The following is an 18,632-nucleotide window of genomic DNA, read 5'->3' as shown; positions in this document are numbered from 1 at the left end:
CGTTTATCACAGATGTGGATTTTTGGGCAACGGGTGCAGATATTCACCGGCAACTTGACACCAATGACTGTTCCGTGGAAATTTAGCTGGAACTTCAACGATCTGTAACTACTGCACCCCGAGCACATTCAGGCCCTGTTTGTTTCCATCAGCTTTTTTCTTAGCCCCTGTCACATCAAAAAGAATCTTATCATTTAGAAATATCAAATAAAATTTATTTATAAAATCTTTTTGACAGAAGGGTGCTAATTTGCGAGACGAATCTAATTAGCCTAATTAATCCATGATTTGCTACAGTGGTGCTACCGTAACCATCCACTAATTACGGATTAATATACCTCATTAGATTCGTCTCGCAATTTAGCCCTAGGATTCTGCAGTTAGTTTTGTAATCAGATTTTATTTAATATTAATAAATATCAAGATTCTTTTGAATGTGACATAGTCTAAAATTTAGTTTCTAAAACCAAACAACTCCTCAGACTTCCAGATTGTCTCTAGGTATCACCACACGATGCACTGAAAATATCCCATTCTTTTTAGGACACCCAGCACCTCAGGCCCTCAGCCTGTCAGCCACCGTTGAGCTGATGGAACTTTCCACTACATCTCCGTCACCGTAGAATAGAAAAGCACTCTTCTAATCTGCACCCTGCAGGCCCTGCCTTAAACAAGACATCCCCAGGTCAAAGGGGTTAGGTTTTCATTTTTATCCACAGGCGTGTTTGGTCGAGGCTGTAAAAATTTTCGCGAAAACTTTTTGACATTTGACCACTAATTTAGAGTATCAAATGAAGTCTAATTGTAAAACCACCTCCACAACCCCCTGTAAATCGCGAGACGAATCTAATGAGGCCTTTGACTGCGTGATTAGAGGATAGTTACTGTAGCATCACTGTAGCAAATCATCAATTAATTGCTGTCGTTAGATTCATCTCAAAAAGTTACATCTGTCTCTGAAAAAAGTTACAAATAGACTACATTTAGTACTACATGCAGAAGCTCGTTTTTTTTGTGTAAACTTGATTTGATGGTTTACCAAACACAGCCACACTCTCCCAAGCTCTGCAACGGCTCGTCCTTGCACCTTTAATTATGGCCATCGCCAGATTAACTTGCTAAAGTAACCCCACCAAGTACCAAAAAGTCATAAGCACACACGCCGCACACAAAAGGGAGAGGAAGCACCAAGCAGTGCGTGTCTGATCTATCATCTACCCCTACCCAACAATGATTGAATTCACAGGTGCGGAGCTTGATGATGCGAACCAGTGATCCACAAACCACTCGCCACTGGTGCTGTATCAGTCTCCTGTCTCCCGTTTACTCAGTGAGGCAGTACGGCTGGAGATCCGGAGCTAGCCAGCTGGATGGGTTCTAGAGAGAGAAAGAGAGGAGTGCGGTCAGGGGTGCCCATTTGCAGAGAGGGACAAAAGAATCCTCACGGCACGCACTGCTGCCGTGAGAAGGATGTGGCACCAATGCTGCTGTCATCTTGCACTAACAAATCTTCGGGAATCATTAGTGTTTCTTGGCGATGAGATTTGGAGGGAGAGACTGCGCTCTCGGTTTGCAGGCCGAGACAATTAAGGGGTGTTTAGATATAGGGATTTCAAAAAAGTCCTAGGGACTTTTTAGTATTTAGAAGTATTAAATAAATATTAATTATAAAACTAACTGCAGAATCCTGGGGCTAAACTGCGAGACGAATCTAATGAGGTATCTTAATCTATGATTAACGAATGGTTACTGTAGCATCACTGTAGCCAATCATCGATTAATTAGGTAGATTCGTCTCGCGAAAAAGCACTCAGCTGTCAAAAAACATTTATAAACGGATTTTAATTAATACTATAAAATAGTAAGATTCTTTTTAATGTGACAGAGACTTCTGAAAAAAATCCTGGAGCCAAACAAGGCCTTAGACGGAAGAATCTTTCTCATTGCTGGTGAGGCGGATGGGGCACCTGTGCTGCTAGCTGAGTAGCTAGCTAGTGTTTAGATCCCGGGAAAAGTGGGAGAAAAAGTCACATCGGACACTATAGCACACTGTAACACTTTTCGTTTGTTTGTGGTAAATATTGTCCTACCATGACCTAACTAGACTCAAAAGATTCGTCTTACAACGTACATCAAAATTATGCAATTAGTTTTTTTATTTACCTACATTTAGTACTCTATGCATGAGTCATTTGCTATATCTAATGTTTCGATGTGATGGAGATGTGATAGAAAGTTTGGATGGGGGGTTGGGGCATCTAAACAAGAGAGAAGGAAGAAACATGAATATGTAATCTTCTTTTTCTGGGTGTGTTTAGTTCGCGAAAAGTTTGTGAAAAAGTTGTTGTACCACATTTCGGCTTTATTTGACAATTATTGTCCAACTATGGAGTAATTAGTCTCAAAAGATTCGTCTCGTCATTTACAAACAAATTGTGCAATTAGTTATATTTTTAACTACATTTAATATTTCATGTATATATCATAAGATTCGATGTAATGTACCTGAGTGAAAAATTTTAGGAACTTTCCGGGAAACTAAACACAGCCTCTGTCAAGAATAAAGAATTCAAGATCGGCCGCGACTTCTCTGTGCGGAGTTATCACGGATAGCAGGAAACAGCAATGATGGAGTTCTTGTATAGGGAAACAGGTGCGTGTACAATTTCCCCCTACTGATTACTGCCGTGGCCCGTAGCAAAGAAGGAAGCTAGATCCAAGCTCGCAGAAAGAGCTCCATGGCTGTGATAGTTCTAAAATTTCTCTCTCCAAACTTCACTAATCAGCTATCACATTAAATTTTTTGTCTCATGTATGAAGTATTAAATGTAGATAAATAAAAAAATTAATTGTATAGTTTTGATATACACGACGAGACGAATCTTTTGAGCCTAGTTAGGTCATGGTAGGACAATAATTATCAAAAAAAATAAAAAATACTATAGTATACTGCAGTGTCCGATATAACTTTTTTACACTATTTTACGGATATAAACACAGCCCATAACTGTGACCTGCAACCCTCTGTGTGTGACAGTGGTGTGAGTCGCTTTCATCGACGAGCACGGCCAATAATCGGCGTAACGCCGGACGCATGACCTGCTCTTTCTGACAGGGAAGAGAAAAAAGAGGAGAGAGAGGGCCACTAGGCGTCGCAGGCCGCGCCGATCGCTTGTGCCTGCCACCCTCTCCTCTCCTCCCACTCAGTCCCTCTCTATACTATGTGCGCGTAGAACGAGAGAGTGTGAATGAATAAAAGAAAGAAGAGAGCGCCTAGAACGAGAGAGTGTGAATGAGGCCCTGTTTGGATCCCAGTTTTTTTCAAAAGTCCCTATCACATCAAAAAGAATCTTATTATTTTATAGTATTAAATAAAATTTGTTTATAAATATTTTTTGACAGCGGAGTGCTTTTTTCGCGAGACGAATCTAATGAACCTAATTAATTCATAAATTGCTACAGTAATGCTACAGTAACCATTCGCTAATCATGGATTAAGATACCTCATTAGATTCGTCTCGCAGTTTAGCCCCAGAGTTCTGCAGTTAGTTTTATAATTAATATTTATTTAATACTTCTAAATACAAAAAAGTGGGACTTTTTTGAAGTCCCTATTCCAAAACACCCCCTAAATAAAAGAAAGAAGAAAGATAATTTGGCTACTGTACATTGTCAGATAATACTTGGCTTATAGTCAATAAGCCAAGCTTATTGGCCATGCTACCCAGACCGCCGCCTCCCCGAATCCGTGCCCAGGCCGCCACCTCCCCGAATCCGTGCCCGTGACAGTTGAATCCTTGCGAGCGCAACGGAACAAGGCCATCCACTTCACACCAGGCAAGCGGACGAACTAATAAGAACGCCCGAGCTGCCGCGGTAGCCTCCAAGCGTTGAACCGGTAGAGCATGACGCGTGGGACCGGAGAGGCAGTTAGGTGCGCTGCTGCTGCCCACTGCGTGGTTGCTGCTTGAGGCCGTGTTTAGTTGTTTACGTGTAAAAATTTTCAAAGAAATTTTATTAATTTAAAGTACTAAATGAAGTCTATTTATAATTTTTTTTTGCAGATATGAGTTGTAAATCGCGAGACGAATCTAATGATACTAATTAATTCATAATTAATTCATAATTAGCGGATGGTTACTGTAGCATCACTATTGCAAATTATGGATTAAGTAGACTCATTAGATTCGTCTCGCGATTTACAGCCCATCCATACAAAAAATTTTATAAATAAAATTCATTTAATACTCCATACATGTGTCAAAATATTCGATGTGATATTTTTTGTGTTTACAGGTTTTACGGGTAAAGATCTAAACAGACCTCAGTGCTTCTCGCGGTCTGGCCTTCTACCAGCTCATTCCAATGCGGCAACTCACCTTTCTGAGAAAGGGCCCAGCCAGGCAGGCCAGTTAGTCAACGGGACCATTGACCATCTATGTAGTGAGGAACAGGGTTTTAAATTTCGGCGAAATTTCGCCGAAATTCGGTGAAAAATTTCGTTTTCGCTACTTACCGGGAAAAAAAATTCGGTATTTTTCGGAAAATTTCGTTTGAAAATTCAAAATTCAAAAAATTTCGGCCAAAAGTCACCGAAATTCGCCGAAATTTACCGAAATTTCGGAACGAAATTTCGTTTCCGCTAAACACCGGGATTTGCAACGAAAACGAAATGGTTAACCCTGGTGAGGAAGCAATTCAAGTGTTTCACATGCTCCCTCCGTCCAAACAAAAAAAACCCTACAATTCTGACTATGTGTCTAGAATTACATACCGAGAATTGCAGGTGCATACAATTCTTTGTTGGTCTGTGTAGTAAAGTTTGATACAAGGAGTGCGCAGTATTAATATGTTTGGAGTTGTAAATTTTAGCCTAATAAGCACTTATACTTTTACTAAAATTTTTGAATCTTTTCATGTTTAGTCGAACCTTATTAAACCTTCTGTTTACATGTTGAAGCTCCTACCCTGGTTTCAAAGAGGTTCAATCTGAATCTAAAGTTTGCATATCAAGCTCTTCTTCAAATTTGAATGCACAAATTTAGTGGGATTGCAGTTTGATCTTCATATATTAGGCATGGATCAAGCCTTCGTATCTTCTCTCGTTTCCTTTTCAAAAATAAAAATGGCAGGAGAGCTGCCAATTTTGCAAACACTCCAAATTTCTAGCTCTGAAATTGAAATGTTTCCTGCTAGTGTTTTTATCTAAGATTAATGGGATCTATACCATTGCAATTATCACATTTTGGAGATACAACATTACTGTTCGCGATAGGAATCGTCGCTGTAAGTTGAAGATGAGGGTATTTTAGTCCAAATTTTTTCATAAAGATATCAAAAGGGTTATAATGGCATATGTATAGGAAGTGTGAAATTGTAATAGCATGCTCCCGATATTCACTATGTTTAGCTGTCTTGTTAGCCAGCCAGCCAACTAGCGGTGTTTTTCTCTCAAATCAACAATAGCCATCAGTACATCTCTTTTACAACAAATCAACACTAGCTACCAGCCACAGCCAGCCGCACGGAGTGATTAAGAATAACAATAGTGTATCTCTAAAATGTGATAATTATAATAGTATAGATATAAATTCAATTTACCTTTTATGCATCTCTTCCGTGTGGCAAAACAGAGACCTCCAGGAGCGTACAAGCATCTTTTCCTCCCAGCACCTACCATCCTCTACCCTGCCTCCACGCTGAAATTCCACCACCCTTCCATTCTACCACCACCCTTCTCCCCGACGGAGACAGCCAGCCTTGCTTCTTTTGCTCCCGTGCCTAGCTCTCCTTTCCAGATCCCCCACTCCTCGCTCACTTCCACCCCCCCACCACCCCAACCCTGCGCCGCCCCACCGCCCCGCATCACCCACCACTCGCCTCCTCCCCAACCTCCGCGCCCCCGCAATTCGCGTCGCCGATCCCCCGCCCCGCCCGGCGGCGAAGACAGAAGAGAGTGGACAGAGGGGCGCGGCGGTGGGCGCAGCCATGCTCCACAAGTTCGCGCTCGCGTTCAAGACCAAGACCATCGAGTTCTTCGCCGAGGACGAGGAGGACGAGGACGCCGACCGGTTCGCGCGCTCCCCGGCGCCGGGCGCGGATGGGGTCCTGGCGGGGCAGCGGGTGGTCGTGCTGAAGCCCGACCCGCTGAACCCTAACCCTAGCGCGGACGGGGGCGGGCGGGCGGGGTCCGGGCAGGAGGCCGCCGTGGAGGCGGCGCTCGCGACGGCCTCGTCGTTCCAGGCGGCGTACCTGCACCTGCAGGCGGCCCACGCGCCGTTCCTGCCGGAGGCGGCGGCCGCCGCGGACGCCGCCGCGGTGTCGCACCTCCGGCGGCTGTCGGAGCTCAAGCGGATCGCGAGGGGCGCGCCGGCGGACGCGCCTGGGCCGGACGGGGACGGGACCCTCACGGCGCACCTCGAGGCGCAGGTGCGCGAGAACCAGGCGCTGCTGCGGTCCTTCGACGCCGTGGTCAACCGCCTCCAGGCCGCGCTCGACGCCAAGGACGCCGCGGCCGCCGCGCTGCGGCTGGACCTCGAGGCGCTCGACGACGCCAACGCGCGGCTCTCGGCTCGCCTCGACCGCGCGCTCGCGCCGCCGCCGGGCGGCGACGCCGTCGGCGCCATGCTCTCCGCGGGCGTCTTCGACTCTGTCCTCCGCGACGCGCTACGCGTCGCCCACCGATTCGCCCGCGCGCTCGCCGAGGTCCTCCGGTGCGCTGGGTGGGACCTGGCCGCGGCGGCGGCGGCTGCCTACCCGGGCGTCTCCTACTCCAAGGCCGGCCACTGCCGCTACGCGCTGCTCTCCCGCGTCTGCCTCTCCATGTTCGACGGATTCGACTCCTACGAATTTGGGGCCACAGCTGACCCCGCAGAGCTTGAAGGAATCGAGCTGGCAATCCGTAGGAACGAGTCGTTGCAGCAATTCATCGAGCACTCAGATGCAGACCCCATGGAGCTCATGAATTCAAGCCCGGATTGTGAGTTTGCCCAATTTTGCAACCGCAAGTACAAACAGCTGATCCATCCTGGCATTGAGTCCTCGCTGTTTGGGAATTCAGACTGCGGGGCATTGCCGGTGATGAGTGTGGCCGGCCCACTCTACGAGCTGTTTGTTGCAATGGCAAGCTCAATTTGGACGCTCCACAGATTAGCTTGGGCATATGATCCGGCAGTCGGCATATTCCAGGTCAGCCGGGGCACAGAGTTCTCAACGGTGTACATGGAGAACATTGTCAGGTCGAAGGGGTTTTCAGGCAGCAGGGAGCTTGGGAAGCCAGGGCAGCCGAAGGTTGGGTTCACAGTTGTGCCGGGCTTCAGGCTTGGAGGGACAGTGATCCAATGTAGGGTGTATCTAGATCATGGGAAGAGGGAAGACGACGTTATAGATTCAATTTGAGGTGAAGTGAGACTATATAGTCAAAGATACAAACTGTACATTTGGAAACAAAAGGAGGCTGTGTAAAGGCGATCAAGAACAGTGTATCAGAATAACCTTCGAGGATCAAAGCGTCTGCTCAATGATGAGTATAAAGAAAGCTATTTATCTTTTCTTTTAGGTTTTTGTTCGGCTGAAAGGAGGGGGGGGGGGGGGGGGGGGGTGTTGAAGTGTTGTACAAAGGTCGTCAGGTTCAGAGAGCTACGTGTTCTAACAGCGTTGAAGAGTTATTATCTAATCTTCGGTAACTTATTTGTGTGTAATTCGATTTCATCTGTAAATGTATATTTATGAGTATGTGCTCGCCAATATCTTGCATATATTCAGACATTCAGTAATCAGTAAACCAGATAAGAGTTGTCTCACTGAATGCTATCTTTGCCATTGTTGCCCGGTCGATTCAGAAATGTTAAGCCTGTTAGTCATTCAATATTGCTGCTCGTCTGCTCCTATATGCAACTGTCATTGGATCAGTGTGTTCTTTCCAGGACATGCCAAATAATGCCTGCGAAATCATTTCGGATCGAGAAGCCAGTCAGGTTGCACACACCCCTTATGCCTCCCAAGAAATGCTTGACGCCTTCTCGAACATGAGAAAGGGATTCATTTCAGCCCCTTTCACTGTATCTTCCGTCCGTTCTCCCTGGAAGCCAGTTCAACCGCGCCGTACGATCATCAACGCCCCCCGGATCTAGTTTCGTACTCATGCAGCTACTCGGCATTGATTCCCATCCTTGACTCCGCACAGCTGTCTGGGCTACCATCCGTCCATCACCATGATCCCTCATGGCCAGCCAAACTTGCGGCATCTTGTCACCTTGCCTAGTACATTAGCAGCAACTTGCAGTGTGCTTCGCTTGCTAACCACAAGAATACATCTGCTCCGCTCTTGCGACAGCATGCATGGTCGCTTGCTGTGACAACTTTCTCTCTTGAGGCCATGTATCACATCGAACCATCTGACACTGAACATTAAATATAATTAAAAATAACTAATTATCTAGTTTAACTGTAAACAATAAGACGAATCTTTTAAATCTAGTTAGTTTATTATTAGATATTAATTGTCAAATAATAACATTAGATTCGTCTCGCAAATTAGCACTCATATGTCAAAAAGTTTTATAAATAAATTTTATTTAATATTTCTAAATGGTAAAAAAAAATTTTGATGTAACAGGGACTAAAAAACTAATGGAAACAAACAGGCTCTCTGAAGAGTGAAGAGTCTGTATCTTGCAAGAATGTGTCGCGTCGAATTTCTATTCTGCCTCGGAATGAGGGCCAGTTCTTGTGAGCCATGATTGAGACGCTTAGCTGGCTCTATAGAATGGTCTGGGGTCTGAAGCACAGGCACAGGTCCACGGTGTAGGGGCTGCTGGTATGTTCGTTGCTTCCGCTCGGGCGGGGCTTGCAGGCTCGGCTCTGATGCCCTGCCGGCGTGCCCCCGTGCGCCAACCCTTTTTGGGTTTTGACCGACCTCGCCGCAAGAAATGGCTCTGATTCCTGTCGTGCTCGCCTCGCGGCTCACAGCGCGGCGCGCTGCAGCGGCAGCGCGTGCCCGTTATTCCTTGAGTTGGCTTCACTCCCGTTTCCCGTGCGACCTTCCCGCCGAAGGCGGGCATATTTCGCTGGTCGCCTGCCGGTGCCGGCTGCCGCTGCCAGTGTCGCGGAGACCGCACGGCGGCACGGGCGCACGGCACCAGCAGGCTCCTATCTCCACCAGGCACCAGCCATCATGCTGCCGTTGGGGGAACTTTTCAACGGCGTGAGCGTCGGACTCCGTGCCCAGACTGAGAGAGACACTGGTGTTGTGCCGGAAGGATTTCACTGCTTCTCCGATGAGAAGTGAGAACTAAGTTCCTCCAAAACGCAAAATACAATTTTTTTATAAATCGTTTGCATATAGTGTATTAAATATAGTCGAAAAATAAATCGCATTGTACAAATAGATTGTAAATCGCGAGACGAAGCTAATGAACCTAATTAGGATGTGATTAGACACTAAATTACTACTGTCATGCTATAGTAGACATACTCTGATGATGGATTAATTAGCTTCATTTGATTCGTCTTATAGTTTACAGACAATATCTGTAATTAATTTTATGATTAGTCTACATTTAATATTTCAAATATTAAAAATTCTCTTTTAAAAATACAAAATACAAAATGAGCTAAACGAGGCCTAAGAACAGCTACGTGAGGCGATGCAGGGTTTCAGCAAAGCCTACCACCATGTTTTGGTAATTCGGTTTCAAGTGTCGACGCTACGAGATGCCGGGACACTCATCAAGAGTCGAGGCCGTGAGGGACCGAGGGTAGCTCGGTTGGCGCGCACTCCAGGTGTGGAGGCCGCCGGTCCCGTGTTCGAGCTCTGCTCGACGCGAGATTTTCCCACCTGATGCTAAGGCGTGTGTGGGTGTGCGTGTGTGCGTGTGGTATGAGTGCCTCAGTATGGTGCGTTTCGAGACTACTCGAGCAACCTCGTCTGCGTTGAGTCCGGTCAGCGTGTGTATCCAAAATTTTAAATAACTCCCCAGTGCTCCGGGGTGCTTAAAAAAAAAAAGAGTGGAGGCCGTGCCGTTTTGGGGATCCAGGCACGTGTCTTTCGGCGATCGGAGGCCACGGCCTTGACGAGATCCAGGACGCCGATTTGTTCCAGGCTCCGTTTTTTCGCCGGCTCCCTCTGGATCTTTTTGTCGGCGAGGGCGGGGACTCCAGATCCAAAGCTAATGCTACTCTCCTACTCGCCTACTATTCGGACTAATAAGCCTGTAAGGTGTAAGGATGGAAACGGATCGGATGCGTACGGATACGGACTCGGATATCTCAGATAACTATATTTGTGTTTCCTTCTAATTTCCATCTCTTAGGATTGGAACGAATCAGATTCGCACGAATACGAATTCGGATATTTCAAATATTTTTGGATATCTATTTTCCTGTTTCTCTACCGTTACCGTTTCCATCCCTAGTAAGGTGTACTTCGCGTGCTCTGGTGAAACGGATCGGGTCCGCTCCGAGCCTGTAGGTGTTCTCTTCGGCGTCCTGATTCACACCTCGCGGGTCACTAGGAGGGCGGATGGCCGGATGGGTGCCTGTGTCGGGCCGGATCGGGATGGTCCGGCCATGACATCATTTCCATCTAAGCCCAGCCCAGCATGCCGGCTTAACTTGGATCTGCGGGCAAAGTGCGTGCAGGCGCCAGGCCCACCCACCAAGCAACAACAATGGCGGCCCCGTGCGTGTGTGGCCGATTCGTCACGCCGCAAAATAGACATGGGGGTTTCCTGGGCCATCGTGCCGCCTGCGGGCGGCCGCGGATTAACGAGGAACACGCGCGCCACGGGGCGGCGCGCGGCGGCGCGCGCCTCTGCGGCACAAACGCCGGGGCCTCGCGCGGCGGGTGGCACGGCTTGCCCCCTGGGCGCGCTGCGTGCTGTGTGGCCATGCCATGCGGTGCGTGGTGGCGCGCCGCGGCCGTACATGTGTGGCCGCGCAGCAGTAACAGTCTGGCACCACTCCCCTGCGGCACGGGCCACGTACGTGCGCGTTGCGGCCGGTGCAAAACCGGAGGCCGGCGGCGAGTCTGCTGCATGGCCGCCCGGCCGGGCGGTCACCTTGCGCCGCATCGAGACATCGACGCCTCGGCTTGCCAACCTGCAGCGTGCGCGTGTTCGATTCCATGGTCCCTCAGGTAACGGCAACGCGTTGCTGCACATCGAGCTAGGCTTCGCATGCGTGTGCGGTGTGCCCGTGACCGAAAAGGTGGTCTGCTTGGACGCTGACTGTTCCGCAGCCAGCTTTCCATGTAAGGTCGATCCGTCATGTCGACCGGTCGAGAATCCCCGCCGGCCGGCGGCTGCAGCCTACACCTCACAAACAACATAGTCTTTATTTAGTTGCAAAATTCAAAATTCTAAATCTATCACATCGAAAAAGAATCTTACATACATGAAGTATTAAATCTAGATAAAATAAAAAATAAATTGCATAGTTTGCTTGTAAATTGCGAGACGAATCTAATAAGTCTAATTAGACTATAATTAGACACTAAATTACTATAGGACACATGCTCTAATGATAGATTAATTAGACTCATTAGATTCGTCTCGTAGTTTACAGACAAATTCTGTAATTAATTTTATAATTAGTCTATATTTAATATTTTAAATGTGCAAAGATTCTATTTTAAAAAATTTACAGACGCAGCTAAACGAAACGAGACCATAGTAGTCCAGATACCGCCCGCCAGGCCGCCAAGCCCACGCCCCCGGCACTTTCCCCTGTTGGCAAATTCCCCTCGTCAAACGAAACAGTGCCCTCGTGCCCGGCACGGCGGGGCGTGCACCGGCGCCGGCACGGCCCCCCAGAACCGGCACGCACAACGCAGCCACCGGAAACGTGCCCTTCAAAGCTCTCCCCAGAGCTGCGTGCCTAGGGCTAGCCCCCCCCCCCCCCCCGCGCCGGCCTCGCTCCCAGCCTCGCCCGGCCGCACGCCGGCCGCCGATCCGCCCGTACGCCGCCCATTAGGTCCCGCCACCGCCAATTCCGCTTCATTATCCGCGGCGGCCGGCGACCTTAATTACCGTCGCCGCCGGCCCTATCTAGCTTCTTGCGCTCGGCGCGGCGGCGATAGCATCCAAATTAGACAAGGACTCTCGCGGCCAGGACCAGTATAGGTACGCCGTGCATGCAGAAGTGTGCCGCGAGCTGGCCTGCTGCTGGTCCGGAGGGGCGCAGAGGGAGACGAATTCGAAGGCGACAATGCAAGGAACGCCGAGCTCGCAAAGGAGCCGGTGGTAGCCTAGCCGGCGACCGCTGCTACCGTCTGGAGGCGCCACTGCATATGCGTGCTCGCACAGGACAGTGGGCTGGGCCTGGGCGCGTTTGAATCCCAGCGGCAGCATGCCTACAGCAACAGCACCAAGCGAGCCGGGGAGTTGAGCAATGCATGGACCCAAAGACCGGCGGTCTCTGGGCGGCAGGAGGATTCCAGACGACAGGGCGAGCCCGTGGCTGCCCTGGCCTCCCTTTACTCGACAGGGGGCCAAGAACAAAAACAAAGGATAAATTGGTACTAAAAAAGAAGAGGAGGAAAAAAGACACAGTAAAGGTCAGAGCGCAGGATGGATAAAGCTAACGACTGGTGCTAGCACAGAAGTGTAGGCAGCCGCATGCAGTAGCAGCTAAACACAAGGGGAAGAAAAGAAAATGGAAAAAAAGGCAAAATAAGGGGTGTGTTCATCCATGATAAACTCAACGGCAAAACAGACACACTAGCTAGAGCAGGATAATTGACCATGCATGCGATGATCAGCTTGATCGATCAACCGTACCCCTGCATTGCAGGTAGTGCTTGATTGATTATATTCCAACAGCGAGAGCTAGCACAGATTAACAAGAGAAGGATCGATCGAGTAAGCCCTAGATAGATATATAGCTTGGTTGTTCATAGGAGCCAGAAGTTAAAGAGAGTCTTGGCAGCTAGGTAAACAGCAGCAACTTGCTAGCAGCTAATATAAGCTTGAGTAATTAGTATGGAGCAACCCCCATGTTGGCCGCCGCCGCCGCCGCGGCAGCGGCTGCTGCCGCGTAGAGCCCATCCTTTATTAGGAGCCCGTCCTTTCTCTGGTGATGATCCTGCAGGTAAAGGCATAGGCAGAAATAAAATATTACTTAGCTTAAATTTTTACGGTAATTACTTAGCTTAACGATTCACCCTAATTTGTTTTCAACAAGTAAATGCCTGCTTTACTACTCCTAACTCCTAGTTTACACCATTTATATAGATTATATAGATAATCCTTCAAGCTAAATGCTCCTTCGCAAAAAAAAAAAGTTATTGTACGTCTTGAACATGATGACACCGTTCTCTAATATATATATCTTTGACCACTGTTTATATATCAAAATGCTATTATAAAATCCAATGGTTTATGGGATAGTGATAGTTTTTTTTACAATGTGCCTTTCAAGTTTCCTAAATATAAATAAGTATTTCAAAATTCATTGATAGCCTAAGTTTCTAAAGTTTGACTAGGTCATGCCCAAAATGTCAAGTATTTGTGGATGGAGGGTATCCATAATTATTATAAAACCCGACCTACTTATGTTTATACGAAAATGTGTCTTGCACACGTCTCAATTTCGAGATTTGAAAGTGATTAGCTTTTCAAAAAGATTTGAAAGTGATTAAATCAATATCAAACAGAGAATACAAACAGCTAAGAATTAATAAAAAGAAGAGCCAAGTTTGAATCTATGAGCTAGAGACGTGTTCTATAACTCTATAGTACTGTAAGTGGAGGCGAGAAGATTGGCCTATAGAAGGCCAGAGTTATCCTAGTTCTTTTAATATTTAATTACTTGTTTCCTACTTTTGTTTCGGTGTTCGAGTTTCAGATCTTCTATGTAATTTCAACTCTGTAAGACACTCTGCTTGCTTCCCTCTCCTTAAATGACAGTGCAGTGCTTCTACAAAAATTTTCAGAAAAAAAAACAACTCTATAGTACTACTACCGAAGCTACCAGATTGGTAGATTTTATTGCCAAAAAATGGAGACCAAACGTTGCGGTTTCATTACAAATTGGCTTGAGACCACCCAGTTTGAACCAGTTCCTCCACCCACATCATTTCATATCCCAGTTTTTAAGCTCGATTAATCCAAGGGGAAAAATAGTGGGCGATTTGTGCTGCTAGTTATATATATATATATACACACACACACACACACCGATGGATAGTTTGGGAACTCCTACAAATCCCATTTTGTATTTTATGTCTTAGAATTTGCAACAGGGAAGGAAATTTTTGTAATATGCATGTCTAATATAAAAAGAAAATTGCGGATTAGCCAGACAAAAAAAACTATATTTCTACTTTTCTCATTGAAAATAAATACCCCTAGATATTTCTTTTGGTAACATAAATTTCTAAAATTAGTAATTTTAATTTCAACACTGCATCCAAAATCATGAAAAAAATAAATGCTACTATATATAATCCTTCTTATCCTTTTCCAGAACATGTGAGATCGATGTCAAAACGCGTCTCCATTTTGTGATAAAAAATCACTTATATATATAAAACATTTGTTTTCACTTTAATTTGGACCTTTGAAAAAAATGGCAAATGGCATTAGCCAAAGTATATATGCATTGACAAGGTTGGATCAATTTATCACCTGAGGTAGCAGGCTTGTCTTCTTGAGCCCCTGCTGGTGATCCGGCATGAGTCCAAAGTGGATATGCGGAAAGTGCGCCCACTGCAGCAACAAACAAAACCACCACACCAAACAGGGATTCAGTAAGGGGGATGCGTGGAGCCGTATCATGCGATTTTGAAATATCGGGAAATCCTAGGAATGCACGCTTGCTTGCACAGGAACCAACCACGCGCAGGAGCAAAACCCTAGCTAGGGAGGTTACTGGATCGGAGAAGAAGAAATTGAAGGATCGTCGTCTAGAGAGGATGTGATGGGAGGAGGAAACCGCACTGACGTTCTTGGCCGCCGCGCTGAAGGCCTCCCTGTGCGAGATGTCGGGATTGCCAGCCTTGATGCGTTGGATTTCGTCCCTGCAATCGCATTCCCCGGCCCCGAGGAGGAGCCAGAAAAAGAAAAGAGGAAAGGGAGACGTCAGATGGATGCATATATATGATCAATCAGAAGGCAGCTGCTATATAATCTCGGTGACACGACACTCGCAATATTTGCAATCACCAATGCATCATTTGCCGTGTCTCATTAACGAGTACGCCTCCCTCTCTCTCTCTCTCTCTCTCTCTCTCTCTCTCTCTCTCTCTCTCTCTCTCTCTGCGTATGCGCAGACGAGAGAGAGAGCGTATGTACAGACGAGAGAGAGAGAGAGAGAGAGAGAGAGAGAGAGAGAGAGAGAGAGAGCAAAAACAAGCAGGGTCTCTCTGCGCGCGTCTGCAAAAGTTCTTGCCTCTGCACCCCGGCCCGGCCCCCGGCCGGATGCGGCCACCGAGGCGGCATGCACCGCCGTGACCGAAAGAGACACCGCCGGTCGTGACTTGCTGCAACGCACAGCAGGATGAAAAATGTAGTTACTGGCACACTCACTTGATGAAGCGGTTGTACGCCGACGGCACGCGCTGCCTCTTCTCCGGAGCTGCACACACAGACACGAGGCAACCAAGCCCTGTTAGCCACACAGTAGTCATGCCGCATGGTGGAGCACGCGCACAGCATGCGCGCTGGATCTCTCGGCGAGCGCACTGGCCTGGTTTGCGCGAGCGCAGGTAGAGCTAGCAGTGTATGTAGCACGCCGTGGGCCGTGGCGGCACGCCGGCCGGCACCCACTGCTCGCGCGCCGGCCGGTGTCCTCATCATAGTGAAAAGAGCTCGAGAAGGAATTGAAACAAAAGATGGCATGACAGGCTCGCCCTCTCCTGGACAGTTGAAAGAGAAGAAGCATGTGTGGGCGACTGGGCGTCCTCGCACTTATTGATGCGACATGTACAACGACACCTAGCTAGCTAGGCGCGGCGGCCATCCATTAGCCAGCCACGAGCGCTAGCCATCCGCATCCGCCAGTACGTGGGCTTACTGATCTGGTCAGCCAGAGGGGAACGGAGCTAGCTAGAGATCGAAGACGAGTTCGACGGTTTCGACTCGACTTCGTCGTGGCCAAGCTGATCCCGAATGATCGATCTATCTCTCTCTCGGGAAACTGAGGAAAGCTTGCATTGGGCAATCAATAATAATGGCGAAGAGAAACAACCAAGGGAAAGCTCAGCGACGTGCATGGAAGATTTACGTGTGGGTGCTTACGTCTGTTGACGACGGGGTTAGCGCGCGGCGACGGCTCCTTGGCCCCTTTATTCCCCGCTGCGGCCGGCGGCGGCGGGGGCGCCGGCGCCGGCGCGGCAGCGTTCCTGCCGCCGGGGATCAGGCCGCCGAGGCCGTGCTGCTCCAGCAGCTGCAGGCTCGGGTTCGCGCTCGATATCTCGTCCTGCATGCACGCGGGCGGAGGATTAGACATGTGATATGCGCGAGATCGGAGCTAGCTCCGGCTGGCGATCCGGGACAAGGCGCCGCGCGCGTACCAGGAGGGATTGGTGGGGAGGGTTGGGGGCGAGGTTGAGCGAGTGGGGGAAGTGGAACTGGCCGTTGTTGGCCGACGAGGCGGGCGGCGGCGGAGCCGTGGTGACTTCAGTTGGTGCGGCGGCGGCGGTGTTCGTCGTCGGCGTGCCCGGGAAGAGGAGGCCCCTCATGTTGACGGTGAGCAGGCTGCTGCAGTGGCCGCACCGCACCGTCACCGTCTTGAACAGGCTGCTCGTCGGCACGCTCACCTGCACCCACGCACGCCTGAGGCTTGTAAAAATCTTTTGAGATTCAGATAACACCGAGAGATGTTCCCATTTATATAAGTATATTGAGAGAAAGAGATCGAGAGCAGGGGTTCGATCACGGACGACGAGGACGGTGTCGCAGAAGTGGCAGTGCACGTAGCAGAGCTGCTCGGAGGCCGGCGGCGCCGCGGCCACCGGCGTGAGCTGCTGGTGCAGCGGCGGGAGGTTCTCCACCAGCAGCGGCGGCGGGGAGGGCGGGAACCCGGCGGCGGCGGAGGCCGCAGAGGACGACGAGGAGGAGGACGACATGCCGGACGCCGACGACAACCACCGACCGGCCGACCGATCGATCGCTGCCCTCCTCCTCCCTTCAGGTACGCGGTGCAAGCAACAGCGGAGCACGCGAAGCAACAGCACTGGCTCCGCCTTGCCCCGATTTGACGCGGCAACGAACCAACCGAACCGAGCTGAGAGGCGGTGTACGTGAGTGGAAAGGCGGCACGCGATTGCTGGCGAGCTACCTGATTGATGGATAGATGGGCTGCTGCTTTAGTATTGGTAGCAGCATCTCTCTCTCATCTGCTTCCTCCTCTCCCCTCGCCTGTGCGATTTGATGGGCGTGTGATTTGATGGTTTGGGTGACTGATGTGTGATGCAATGGAACCTAGTATGTATTGGATCTGTTGCTGCTGCGATTTGGGAACTAATAGAGAGAGAGGAGGAGAGAGGCCAGGGAGAGAAGCAAAGACGGGATGAGAGAGGAAGAGCGTGCCTTCGCTTGGTTGGTGAGGAGAGGGGCCGGGGGGGAGGGGAGAGAGATATAGGCAGAGCCGCAGAGGAGAGAGTGTGCGGGGGTGGGGGTGTTTTGGGAATCCCTGGTCAACAATGAGGGAGGGACAGTGGCAGCCGCAGTTGTGGCTAGGCAGCGAGCTAGACGACGGGGGGTAGTGGGGCTTTTTTCTCTCACTTCTGCCACGCCAGCTTGTTTGGTTCTTGCCTCCAATCAGCTGCCTGAGCCAGGCAGCAAACCCAGGCCGTCGATTTTCTCGGCCTGGGGTCACGATCGCTGCCTGGAGGCTTGCTGCCTGGATCAGGACTCTAACCATGCCATGAGAAGTTGAGAACCAGGCAGGCTCTAGATCGAGGGAGATGGCAAAGACAAAGAGGAGTTATTTTCATGTACTAGTAATACTGCTATGTGTGTCATGACTCATGTGCATGCACTGTTATACAGGGCTTACTGTGAGTGAGAGATTGTATGGATTAAAATGTATATACTTCCGGCTCTTATATATATATGGCACTATTGATTTTTTTGCCATTATTCGTTTGACTTTTCACTTTTTATTTATGCAAATAAATTAACCTACAAGGCAATATATTTATTTATGCAAATGTATATAGCTGATGATAAATGTAGTTCACTTTTTTCACTTTACTTAACTAATTGAGTAAGTAAATATTGTTGATTAAAGTTTGAACAAAATGTCAGTGGTGTATGGACGGAGATAGTAGAATGTAAGATATACCGGATCGTTCTTCATGCTTCTCTTCTTATAAGACTGAGAAGTGCTCCTATTTTTAAAGAAAAATGTGAGGATTTTGTAGATAGTCCAGAGCTGACCGACCGACCGATTAAGTACATTTCCATATGTGGTTGGTTAAACTTGAAATCAGTTGGTGATGGAAGGCTATGCACAATGTCAACCCACACGTTGGTAGGCGTTCAGGATTACAGATATGCCGTACACAACAATTTACGTCGGCGAAAATCTGTGTGGACGCTTGTGGACAAGTCTAAGCATGGATAATTATCAATCTTACCAGCTATATATTGTCAATCCTATAATAGTAGACGGTTCTAATAATCCCT

General features: G+C 48.5%; 2 protein-coding genes across 2 annotated transcripts; one reads left to right on the top strand and one right to left on the bottom strand.

Annotated features, from left to right (window-relative positions):
- The first annotated feature begins 5,730 nt into the window (after positions 1-5,730).
- Positions 5,731-7,807, top strand: LOC120688465 (protein GRAVITROPIC IN THE LIGHT 1-like). The gene has a single exon (XM_039970800.1). The coding sequence runs from the start codon at positions 5,989-5,991 to the stop codon at positions 7,396-7,398; it is 1,410 nt and encodes a 469-aa protein (XP_039826734.1). The 5' UTR covers positions 5,731-5,988; the 3' UTR covers positions 7,399-7,807.
- Positions 7,808-12,730: 4,923 nt separating this feature from the next.
- Positions 12,731-17,557, bottom strand: LOC120688464 (protein YABBY 3-like). Its single transcript, XM_039970799.1, has 7 exons — positions 16,883-17,557; positions 16,514-16,759; positions 16,239-16,419; positions 15,528-15,576; positions 14,944-15,019; positions 14,628-14,708; positions 12,731-13,083 (listed from the first exon to the last, which is right to left on the bottom strand). The coding sequence occupies exons 1-7, from the start codon at positions 17,066-17,068 to the stop codon at positions 12,976-12,978; spliced, it is 927 nt and encodes a 308-aa protein (XP_039826733.1). The 5' UTR covers positions 17,069-17,557; the 3' UTR covers positions 12,731-12,975.
- Positions 17,558-18,632: the final 1,075 nt, after the last annotated feature.

The sequence above is a fragment of the Panicum virgatum genome, chromosome 9N, assembly GCF_016808335.1.
Source record: "Panicum virgatum strain AP13 chromosome 9N, P.virgatum_v5, whole genome shotgun sequence".
NCBI classification, from domain to species: domain Eukaryota; kingdom Viridiplantae; phylum Streptophyta; class Magnoliopsida; order Poales; family Poaceae; genus Panicum; species Panicum virgatum.
The sequence above is the reverse complement of the archived record's forward strand: the minus strand, read 5'-3'. Positions and strand labels throughout refer to the sequence as shown.